General features: G+C 39.4%; 1 protein-coding gene across 5 annotated transcripts in view; it reads left to right on the forward strand.

Moving 5' to 3' along the window:
* ABCA13 (ATP binding cassette subfamily A member 13) overlaps positions 1 to 12,906 on the forward strand; it is a 504,903-nt gene that overhangs the window by 214,075 nt on the left and 277,922 nt on the right. For all 5 annotated transcript variants that reach the window (XM_050785548.1, XM_050785549.1, XM_050785550.1 and 2 more), the window contains one exon: positions 1,636 to 1,767. In XM_050785548.1, coding sequence (XP_050641505.1) covers positions 1,636 to 1,767 — 132 coding nt within the window. The remainder of the gene's footprint in view (positions 1 to 1,635; positions 1,768 to 12,906) is intronic.

Raw genomic sequence — 12,906 nt, forward strand, 5'->3', positions numbered from 1 at the left:
GAGAAGCTTCACCTGTATTTACAGGCACTCTCCATTGCTCACGTTATTGCCTGAGCTCCACCTCCTGTCAGGTCAGTGGGGGCATTAGATTCTCACAGGAGCCTGAATGTTATGTGAACTGTGCATGCAAAGGTTCACATAGGTGCATGTGTCACAAAGGTTCACAAACATGCAATAGGTTGCATGATCCTTATGATAATTTAATGCCTGTTGATCTGTCACTGTCTCACATCACTCCCAGATGGGACCGTCTAGTTGCAGGAAAACCAGCTCAGGGCTCCCACTGGTTCCACATTATGGTGAATAGTGTAATTATTTTATTATATATTACAATGTAATAATAATAGAAAAAAATGCACAATAAATGTAACGCACTTGAATCATCCTGGAACCGTCCTCTATCCCCCAGTCTGTGGAAAAATTGTCTTCCACGAAACTGGTCCTTGGTACCAAAAAGGATAGTACCACTGTGTTAGATGATTGTTGACCTGGGATCTGTCTTCCTAGATCCTCTATCCGTGTTTTCTAGTTTCTCCTTTCTAATTATTCCTTTCACATGACAACCATCCACATATTTGTTGGCTCTCATCTTTACTCCTGGATTTACTAGATCATTCCTGAAGATCAGGATCCAGAAATAAGTCTAATCAGCATAAAATAGAGTGCAATTATCTCATACCAATGCAGCCTAAAATGATTTTCTAAAAATCTATTGGCAGCATTTTTTGCTTATATTGAGAATTTGACAACCAAAATTCTAAACCAGAACATACATATATTTCATAGATATTAGTGTGGTTTTGTCGGGGGAGGGAGTGTTTTTATAAACAGAGGTAAAACACATGCTATAAGTAAAATTTGACTCTAGCTATTGTTGCATTAGCCAGTTAATTTGTACTGGTCTTTGAGTTCTTAGAGTTTTTCAGTAAGACATATTAAAATGTTCTTTTACAGATGAGTAATCCTGAATGATTTCTTCTAACTAACCTTTAGAATAAATTGAATCAAGATGATAGAAACAAAAAATGGTCACTGTTAGACCATTTGAATGTTTTGGTCTAAATTCCAAGCACACAATGATTAAAAAATGTATTTTATTGAACTGTAGCCTGGTACCATAGGGAAATTTAGAAAGAGGAATATTTTTCTTAAATTATATGTTAATCCAGAAATAAATCACAAACATATTACAAGAAAATAATAATTCTTTCCCACCCTAGTTCTTACATATCCTATTTATGTATTTTCCAAGAGCACAGAGAGTTACACAGTTTAGAATTTGGGTTCTCAAGGAGACTTTAAAAATTTTTTTTGAATGCTTATTTTCCTTAAATACAAAGTCCTTTCTACTCAGTAAATAAAACTAGATAGGAGTAAGGTGACCTTTAAAACTTTTTAAAGTATTAGATATTAAAATGTAGTTAATGATCACCCCACCTGGTATCATTGAAATAGGTGTAAGATTGCACAAGTTAACATTTCATTTGAAGAGTTATGGCCAGTGGTATTGACCTTCTTTTTGTTTTAGTTCTATTCAACTTTACTTGAGCTTCTAGAAGTAATGAACTCATTGTGACAAAATCTACTGTAAAAGAGCTTGTGCAGTTCTAACTCTGACCTTTTCCTTCCTGCTAGGGATTCAGTGGAATAATATGTACCAGGCTCCAGAACAAGGGGGCATGACATTTGGCTGGGTTTGCTGGATGATTCTGTTGGATTCAAGCCTTTATTTTTTGTGTGGATGGTACTTGAGCAACTTGATTCCTGGTAAGAATTTTGCACTTTATAAGATAACAAAATAAATTTTAGAAACAGTTTGAATTAATATGCACAAATATTAGAATAATCATTTATTTTTTAAGGAAGATCCAGAAAGGGAAGTCTTAGAATATATTTTAAAAGGAGCTGTACATTTTTGAGAAAAAATGTGATGCTTTTGTTTCCTGAGTGGAAGGTGAAAGGCCACGTGAGGGGTTAGCCAGGATGAAATAAGCGTGAAAACTCACTAGGCCCACCAAACAGCTCCCAACAAGTGGATTTCAGTCTACACAGAAAATATCCTGGTTTCCTAGATAGAGTGTTTCCCAACACACATGAGGGGTGAGGGGCAAGAGAGCCTGGGGGCCCATGGTGCTGCAGGCTCCCAGAAAGCAAAGAGGTCAGGTGGGGTGGGGGTGGGGGTGCTCAGAGTGCCTTGGGCAGAAAGTCACTTCTAGTGGGGGTCTAGGGGCCAAGCGCTCAGCCAGTGGCAGGTCGGCAGGTGGCAGGACCAGGGGAGAAGCAGGCAAAGCCTAAAGGCAGCTAGATAGGGTGGGCTGGGAGTGAGGGGCTATGTTCAACCACAGGGCTTTCAGTGTTGTCACGGATATGGGGTTTCCCAAATGTGGCACACTTTTTTCCTGGTGTGGCAGGCATTCCCCAGAGGTCTGGAGGACAAGTGTATCAATGGTTAAAAAAAAAAAAAAAAAAAAACCACTAATGGTAATGGGTTTTCTTAGCTGTTTTGGGAGGAAAAGAGGCATGCATACTTTACCTTTTTGGTTCAGGTCCAAAAGAGCAGAAATAGCACTTTAAAATTATTTATTTTATTTTTTAGAGATAACACTTTAATGGTGGTGTATTTTCTTACTGAAATTACTTGCAACCTGGGTCTGTGCTTTTCAAGGCAAATAGCATCTAACTAAATTAAAATTAAAAATGTAAAAAAAAAAAAGATTCTAATCTTACACAAATGAAAATGGAGGGATAGAAGGAAAACAAACACTGTTCATTCTGTTTGTGAAAACACATTCCAGACTTGGAGAGCTCATGAATCATTTAGGGATGGGTAAACATAAAAATAATATGGGTCACTGAAAAGATCATTTTACACAAAAGTAGGAATATATGGCCCTCAAGAGGTAGAGAGAGAACATAAATTGGAAACGTGATTTATTTAGGAAAAACTTAGACTGCATCGTCTTGGTACTTTGAATAAAATTTAAGAAAACAAAACTTAAGAAATAAGATTCTAGGAAATAAGAGATAAAAAAAAAAATGAGTTGAGAAGGCCAAGGGTTAGGAAATTGGATGAGAAGCAATTGACTATTGAGAAGAAGCAAAAATAACATAAGACAGTAATGTTACAAAATACATCTGTGATATCAATTTAAAATGCAAAAGACCAGCAAAAAAAGTCTACTCTCTGCAATGTTGAGATGAAGATAAAATGTGTCCTGGGACCCAGAATGATCTGATTTCTCCCTCAACCATCAGCATCTAAGGCAAGAGGCTCCTAGGGGTAGTATTTTTCTACATTATAGTGAAGCAAAGGAACATTGTATTCAGCTGAGACTTTTGCTCTGAATCCCACTGTGGAATTCTAAATTGAAAAGTTTTAAAAGAGACTGAGCCTTGAGGTGGATGTCTGGTGGGCAGAGGGTTCACTGTCTAGGTCATATTTGAAGGGAAGAAAAGGGAATTGGGGGTACACTCATGGAAGAAGGTAATTGAACTCAGAAAAGCTGAGTGATGGTGAGAATGTCCCCACCAATGGGACAGTATTGAGTCATTCCCTATCCTGTGGGTCAGAGGATGTTCAGCTAAGCTGGTGGCTTTTAAGAAGAAATTCTTTCTAAAAGTTCAGTGAGGTTAACTTGAGGCTCAGAAGAAATTTAAAAAAAATCGTTTTCCTCAGGGGACCAGGAGATTCAAATACTGGATTTGGTAATCTTTTGGAAGTACCTTGGCCATCTGAACCATGCCACATTTGGAACTCACATATATTCGACTGGGGAAACCATCATCTTCTGTTCCCTCTTTCATCTCCTCCTGTCCTTCCATTTCTTCAGACTCCTAATTCCCTGCCCTCCCATTAGGTTAAGGTTAAACCAACAATCCACCATCTTCATACACTCACGCCACAATCCTGCAGTCTCACAACATGGCTCATGATTAACATCTACCCAATATGTAAAAATTGAGCTGCTTCAGAGTCAGCTCTTACCCTACCACATCCAACTGGAGAAAAAGATCTCCTGATTTTACTTCGCAAGTCTCCCTTAAGTTCACTCGGATGTACCTTTTCTAGGGAATGTCTCCATGTTTTCATCAGGCCACACAAAGTGTTCTGTGACCTCTAATGAGTTACGATTCCCAGCTACATTGGATCCTACACCCTGCAAAGGGAAGCAATACAGGAGGCCCTCAATCCACCTCTGAATGGCAGACACTCGTTTCAACATTTTGTTTAGTGAATTTAGAGTGGTGGGTTTTATATTTTCTCTTTGTGATTGTAACACTAATTTTACCTACCAGCTAGTTAGGAAAAAGGATCAGAGTCTATTACAGAATTAAAAAAAATCAAAGCTCGAACATATTTATAACACATATTTAAAAATACAAAGGCATAGAGCTGAATAAATATGTCAATAAAGATTTTTGAATTTATCACAGAATTCAGATTCTTTTATTTCGAAAGCTAAAAATAAGAGTTGGCAATTTGCATATTCCCAAATTGCCCGAAGTATTTATTTTCCACTTTGACAAAGTCTGCCGATAATAACAAGGAATAAAATTGCCAGACACTATTGATGGGCTTTCAGATCCATAAAGAGGGTTGTAATTTCTAGGAGCTCTCAGACCCAATACCTTCTTTTTAAGACAAATATTTTATATTACCTCCTTTACTCTCTTGAAATGAAACTTATAGATAATGAAAACTACCTGTGTATGAGTCTTAAAATTAATGTAATTTTAAAATTTAGTATAAAAGAGAAATAGAAAGTAATTTATAATAAGATAACATGTAAATTATCAGTGCTCAGGCAAGAATTCATTAGAACATAGAATGGGATATTCAGCTGCTTACTTTTATTTGGAATAAGTTCGGATTTAAAAGAAGGAAAATGGTTGGAAGCCATTTGGTACTAAAAGGAAAGAAAATGCACAAGTAAAGAGAAATGTAGACACTAGAAGTAAAGCTAATGTTAAGTAATACTAGATCAGATTTATTGGTATGTGATTAAAAGATGAAAATAACTTCAACTGAAGTAGGAAAAATGTGGGAAGAAATATTATACACTAATGAGGTGAATAAAATAATGATATTTTTGTAAATGACCTGGGTCTTACTTAAAAGTAATAAGGAAATTCCCTGTGTTTAACACATGGGGCAGGTAATGACAAAACATAACAGAAGATCCATTTCCTGTCTTATGATTCTATCTCATTTCAGTCTCTCCATTCAGCCTCCAGTCTTTTAAAGACTTTGGAGATCTATTCTTTAGTAGTGACAGGAAATAGAGGACTGATTGGACAAAGGAATAATATTAATAATATGAGAGGGTTTTATAGAGAAGCCAAGGGAACAGAATCAAAATAAGATTGAAAAGTAATAGGGAGCCTCATGTTAATCATTTCAATGTGTAATTTTTACCAGATGGTCTTATTTTGCTATACAGTTTTAAAAAATGTATATATATAGAATGACAATGTAACATAGTTACTAACCCTTATTAATACAATTTAGTACATTTTCTGAATTTCTACTAATTTAAATATATCTGGTTTTAAGTTTGTTACAAGCAATCTTCACATCTTTTGTCATGTATTTGGGTATAATGGGGCAGATTGAGGATTGATACAGTCATACTGCATTGCAAACTTGAAAGCAGTGAGTGACATCACTATTGATGGCATGGTTTTCCAAAACAATGAACAATTTCTACTTTAAACAATAATCTTCCACTGGTTTACACAGTGGTTGAATTTCTGACAAATTTAGTGTATACTGAAACTGCATAGAAACTTTGAGTTTATATGTCCTAGGCTCAATAACCATGCAACACTTTGCATTTGCACAACTGGTCAGGCTCACAGAAGGCAAGTCAAGGACATTTCTTTGTTGCACTTTGGAGGATATTGACTAACCCAGGCATCTGCACCCTAAAGGCAATTGTACCATCCCCATTGTATTAATCCTACTTTTTTATTTTCTGTATTTCTGAGGCTTTGACTGGAGTTGAGGGCGTGCAGTTACTGACCCTGGAGGGACTGTTCCTTCCAGGGATAGCCAGTTCCTAGCCATAGTGAAGGACTCACCTGTGGATGTGCCTTTCACATGCAAACCAATCCAGAGCCCACACCCCTACCACTATGGGGTGCTCACACTCAGGGCCACTGTCTACCTGGCCTGATGAGCCCAGAGCAAGGTACCAGCCAACTAGGCACAGACTCTCTCCCCAAGAGCCTGAGGAAATTACTCACCACTAGTTAATTAGAAATGTACTTGCCCTTCCTCACATGTTGCTTCCCTTGGAAACCACAGTAAAGGCTTTTGTTCACATTCCCACAACACCCCTCCCTACTTCCCCTGTCTCCTGACTGACACTGGTGCTTCCCTGTGTGACCCTGTGTGGTGTGTCATGCCTCCTTCTCTTGGGGTCTGTGAGTAACAAAGTATAGTTGCAATGACAGTTAGTTCCTGATTGGTTGGCATCATCATACTTGAGTAATAATAAAATCTACATTGTAAAACACTGCTCCAAAGTCTCCTGTGGGTAGGAGGGTGTCTCCAGATGGGAGGTAGGAGACACGTGAGAAATTTCTCTCTTTTGCTCTCTGTCACACACACACACACACACACACACACACACACACACCCCATACCCCAAACAAATGCTTTTCTCTCCATTTTCTTTCTTTGTTATAAAGTGACCCAGTGAGTATGACCCCAGCATTTCTCAGCCCCGCTGTTGACTGGGAGACTCTATAGATCCAGCATCAAATCATTTTCTGGCCTGCAGGGCTCAGCATCAACTGGAGGTCTCCACGCTTGAGTCAAGAGCTCACAAGCAAACATCTCGTCCTCGCGAAGAGTTTTCATTTCATAAACTCTTTTTATATGCCTCCAATTAAATTTGATTCTGCTCGATCTGTCTAATTTCATTGACTTCTTCTTTTATCACTGTCAGTTTTGCGGGGCAATGCGAATTAGTTTCCTGGCCTGCATAAGCCAGCAGGCAGTTCCCCTTGAGGAGAAAAGCTTGGTGTAAATGGAGGGCTTTTGCACATATTAATGTGCCCAATTACATCTGGTAATGTGAGCAGGTTGTATGTGCTTCTAGAGTGTGCACATAAACCAAGTTTGGATTTATAAGCAAAAGCCGATTGCAGAGGCAAGCCAAAGAGCTGAACGGCCTCCATGCCAACTTGCATTTGGCTGCTCTCTGCTTTAGTTAGATTAGTAGATTAATTAGGAGGTTTTAAAAGTCCAGACGGATTACGGTTGAGATGGTTTAATTAGCAAAGCAAACCTTAATATTCAACTTATTTCTAATTTATTTTTTCCTAACTCTGGAATGTCTTTCGTAGTTTGTTTCTACTTCCCATCCCTGAAGCCATTACCTTAGATCAGGCCTCACTGTGCCTGATCTGGACTTACAGTGAGTTACAGTGCCCGTGTAACTCCTTCCCATTCCTGTAGGTATCCCCGACCCCAGCACCTCACCTCTGCATCCTACCTCCGTGTTGACACAAAGTTATCTTTGTAAAAAATAGACCAAGTGGACCATGTCCTTCCCCTGCATGACAGTCTTCCCCACCTCCAAAATGTCTAGAGAAGAACTAATATCCTCAGTGGCTCCCAGGCCACCTGAACCTGCTCTGCTGCAGATTCATGCCTCTCTCTCTCTCTATTCCCGTGTGCTGATGGGGAGTTGGGGGGCAGTCTCCCGTGTACCCAGCACACCCACACAGGGTAGCCAGATAAAATACAGGGCACCCAGATGAATTCAAATTTCAGATAAACTACAAATAATCTGGGGGACATATTCATACTAAAACATTACTTGTTGTTTGTCTGAATTTCAAAATTAATTGGACATCCGGTGTTTGTATTTTCTGAATCTAGCATCCCTCCCAGCATCTGTCTTTTCATTCTCGCTCCTTTTTCTTGGGTTGAAGGGCCTGCTTTTGTTTTGCATAGATGGAAACCCTACAATGACAATATTGTCTCGCGTTTTTCTCTCAATGATTTTTTTTTTTTTTTTTTTTTGGTCATCTGTACTAGAATGAAGGTCCTAAGAAGGTGCAGTCTCTGCCTGATTCATCTGTGTGTCCCTCATACCACTAGAGGGTGTGACTAGTTGATTTCTGTTTGATGACTGACATCTCCCTGGAACAGGAAGGTGTAAACCGGAGAACAGAAGGGCAAGGGATACGATGTTCCAGATCTAGGGGACTTCTGCTGTGTTCCTTCGTCACTGTGCTGAGGCCTCACCTGTCCTGCTCATTCTTGGGCTGACAACTGGAACTGTGAGCCCTGGGAGATGAGCCAGAGTCTGTCCTCCTACCTCTGTACAAAATGCTTAGTTATTCATTTCTCAGCAAAGCATCTCCCACAGTAAGTCAGGGCTGCAGTAAGGTGTCATTTCCCAAAGACTCAAGTGAGAAAACAAGGACACAACTAATAAAGAGTAATGACTTAGCTCCATTGCAAGAAACTGGTGACTCCTGACATTGTTGCAGTTGCCTATGTGTGCACGCTTGTGTGTGTGTACATGTGTGCATGTGCTGCATGAATATGTGCTTGTGTACACGTGTACTCATGTGTGTGAATGCCTGTGTGTGTGCGTGTGTATGTGGGTATGTGTGTGTCACACACACACATGTATGGTGATCCTCGCTTTTAGTCATGGCCCAAAGTTTGAAATCATATTTATCTTTGTACAACTTCCACTTGTATTGAAGTGAAGCAGAGCTGAGGCTTGCTTCAGGATTTCCTTGCGTACACTCACAATGTGAAGGTGTTCAATGACTTCATTTGGAACAGGCAAATTGTGCCTTATTTCACCTTTAGAATGTGCATGTGTGAAATATTCTTTTCTCCCCTATGGTTCTGAAAACTTGAGCTGTAATACATCAGATGGATATGTGTTTATTGTAAAATGTTTGAAAAGTTTATGGAGAAACAGGAAAAATTTTTGAGGAAGCAGAAAAAAAAATTCAATTATCTCTGATTTCACTAACCAGAACTTACATTTCCCAGGCTTTTTCCAGACAGTTTTCCGTACCTAGTTGGGTTCATACTATATATGTAAATTTCCCTCTATGTTTTTAAAAAATATTTTTGTCATAAGCATTTATCCACATCTTTGAAAGTACTGTTAATGGCTGCTCAATATTTCATCAAATGAAAGTAATAACTTCCTGCACCTTTCTCTTACTTTGCAAGTTTAAATAATTTTTGCTTTTTATATGTTCAGATGTAAGTTCCCACTTTTTCATTGTGTCATCTAGAGTCCAGGAATTTTAATTACTAATTCAAATATATAAACAGTTAAAGGCATCCGGATCCCATTGCCTACTGTCCTTGCTAAGGGTGGTGCCCACTTAAGCTGCGACTGAGTGTGGTTGCCTGGGAGGCCTCTCAGCCCAAGACCTGCAGCTTTGTGAGAATAATCTTCCTGATGTGTTTGCTCGCTTTCTATCTCCTTTGATTTCCACACACTCATTGTTCATGTATGTATCAACAGGGGCTTATTGTGTAATTGGTGCTATAAGAAACTGTGCTTCTTTCTTGTTGTAAAAGGCAACCCAAAGCATCCTCATGGCTGCACTTGCGTATTCAGACAGGCAGGAGATGCTAGAGGAGAGGCTAACCAGTGTGTAGCTTCGGGAGCCACCAGCTGTGCATCACTGGGCAAGCCTTTCTGTTCCTCCTTTTCTTATTGGGAAGGTAGAGGTGATAATTGTACCTGACATGTTGGTGGTCACAGGACTGTGTGAATTAATACAACCAGATACCCTGGACAGTGCCTGGAACAGAGTGAGTGGAATGCTGGCTGTGATATGACCTGATTATCCAGCTGCTACTCATCCTCTTCCTACAGAGGGATGGTTATTGCTTTGCAAGGTTCCTGGAGGACGCCTGCCTGCATTAATTTTCTCAGCCTGCAACAGCGAAGTACCACAGACTGGGTGGCTCAAACAACAGGAATGTATTGTCTCACAATCCTGGAGGCCAGAAGTCTGAGATCAAGGTGTAGGCCTGAGTATGTGGGTATATGTATGGGCTGGTTTTTCCCAAGGCCTCTCCTTGGCTTGCAGATGGCATCATCTCCTTGTGTCGTTCCTGTGTATCTGCGTCCAAATTTTCATTCATGAGGACAGCACTCACATTGGATTAGTCCTCGCCCTTGTGACTTCATTTTGCCTTAATTACCTCTTTGAAGACCGTGTCTCCAAATACAGTCACATTTTGAAGTACAGGGGGTTAGAACTTCAACCTGTGAAACCTGGGGAAACACAACTCAGCCCACAAACAACAGTGCTACTCCTGACACCAGCTCAACAACTTCTCTTCACTTTATTTATTTATTTTTTTGTAACTTTTAAGTGCAGGGGTACATGTGCAGGTTTGTTACATAGGTAAATGGTGTCATGGGGGTTTGTTGTACAGATCATTTTGTGACCCACGTATGAAGCCTAGTACCCATCAGTTATTTTTTCTCATCCTCTACCTTCTCTCACCCTTCACCCTCCAAAAGGCCCCAGGGCATGTTGTTCCCCCTCATGTGTTCTCATCATTCAGCTCCCGCTTATAAGTGAGAACATGCAGTATTTGGTTTTCTGTTCCTTTGCTAAGGATGTTAGCTTGCTAAGGATAATGGCCTCCAGCTTCGTTCATGTCCCTGCAAAGGACATGATCTCATTCCTATTTATGGCTGCATAGTAGTCCATGGTGTATATGTACCACATTTTCTTTATCCAGTCTATCATCGATGGGCATTTAGGTTGATTCCATGTCTTTGCTATTATGAATAGTGCCACAAAGAACATGCGTGTGCATGTGTCTTTATAATAAAATGATATATATTCCTTTGGATATATACTCAGTAATAGGATTGCTGGGTCAAATGGTATTTTTATCTTTAGGTCTTTGAGGAACCACCACCTGTCTTCCACAATAGTTGAACTAATTTACACTCCCACCAACAGTGTATAAGCATTCCTTTTTATTCACAACCTCAGCAGCGTCTGTTAATTTTTGACCTTTTGGCCGGGCGCGGTGGCTCAAGCCTGTAATCCCAGCACTTTGGGAGGCCGAGACGGGTGGATCACGAGGTCAGGAGATCGAGACCATCCTGGCTAACACGGTGAAACCCCGTCTCTACTAAGAAATACAAAAAACTAGCCGGGCGAGGTGGCGGGCGCCTGTAGTCCCAGCTACTCGGGAGGCTGAGGCCAGAGAATGGCGTGAACCCGGGAGGTGGAGCTTGCAGTGAGCTGAGATCCGGCCACTGCACTCTAGCCTGGGCTACAGAGCGAGACTCTGTCTCAAAAAAAAAAAAAAAAAAATTTTTGACCTTTTAATAGCAGCCTTTCTGACTGGTGTGTGATGGTATCTCAGTGGTTTTGATTTGCATTTCTCTAATGATCATTGATGTTGAGGTTTTTCCATATGATTGTTGGCCCTATGTATGTCTTCTTTTGAGAAGTGTCTCTTTATGTCCTTTGCCCACTTTCTAATGGGGTGTTTGTTTTTTGCTTAATTTATCTAAGTTCCTCATAGATGTTGGATATTAGACCTTTGTCAGATGCATAGTTAAGCATTCCTATACAGCAACAACAGTCAAGCCCAGAGTTAAATCAATAACAAACTTCCATCCACAATTACCATACACACACAAAATGCCTGGGAATACAGCTAACAAGGGAGGTGAAAGGTCTCTACAAGGAGAACTACAAACCACTGCTCAAAGAAATCAGAGATGACAAGAACAAATGGAAAAACATTTCATGCTCATGGATGGGAAGAATGAATATCATTAAAATGACCATACTGCCAAAAGCAGTTTGTAGATTCAATGCTATTCTCGTTAAACTACCATTGATATTCTTCACAGAACTAGAAAAAAATGTTTTAAAATTCACATGGAACCAAAAATGAGCCTGAATAGCCAAGACAATCCTGAGTGAAAAGAACAAAGCTGGAGACATCACACTACCTGACTTCAAACTATACTACAGGGCTACAGTAACCAAAACAGCATGGTTCTGGTACAAGAACAGACACACAGACTAACAGAACAGAATAGAGAACCCAGAAATAAGAACACACACCTACAACTACGTGATCTTCAACAAACCTAAAAAAACAAGCAATGGGGAAAGGATTTTCTATTTAATAAATGGTGTGAGGATAACTGGCTAGATATATGCAGAAAATTGAAACTGAACACCTTCCTTATTTCCATATACAAAAATTAATTCAAGACGGATTAAAGACTTAAATGTAAAACTCAAAACTATAAAAACCCTGGAAGACAACCTAGTCAATACCATGTAAAACTCAAAACTATAAAAACACTGGAAGACAACCTAGTCAACACCATTCAGGACATAGTCACAGACAAAGATTTCATGACAAAGATGCCAAAAGCAATTGCAAGAAAAGCAAAAATTGACAAATGAGATCTAACTAAACTGAAGAGCTTTTGCACAGCAAAGGAAACTATTGACAGAGTAAACAGACATTTCTCCCATTCTATAGAATGGGTGAAAAATTTTGCAAACCTTCCCTTTACTTTCAAAAGGTAATGGATACATGTGCTCTCCTTTGAGTGCCTGAACATCTCTTTCTATTTTTTGATTAGAAAGTGCAAGGGCTTGCATATCTCTCTTCTGCTTGATGATCAAAGTGCTATAATAGTCTTTCTATAGGCCTTTTTAATTCTAATCAGTTGTAGAATTTAGGCCTTTAGGTAAGTTGCATTCATCAAACTTAAACTAGAAAGGATGTGTTAAAGGAAAATTGGAAAGTGTTAATAATGAAATCCCTTCTCATTTCAGCATGTAATGAGGGCAAAGTGAATGTTAAATGGGCTGAAATGAATTTGGAGAATACTTTTGAAGAATGATAAT

Source organism: Macaca thibetana, chromosome 3 (genome assembly GCF_024542745.1).
Source record: "Macaca thibetana thibetana isolate TM-01 chromosome 3, ASM2454274v1, whole genome shotgun sequence".
Taxonomy (NCBI): domain Eukaryota; kingdom Metazoa; phylum Chordata; class Mammalia; order Primates; family Cercopithecidae; genus Macaca; species Macaca thibetana.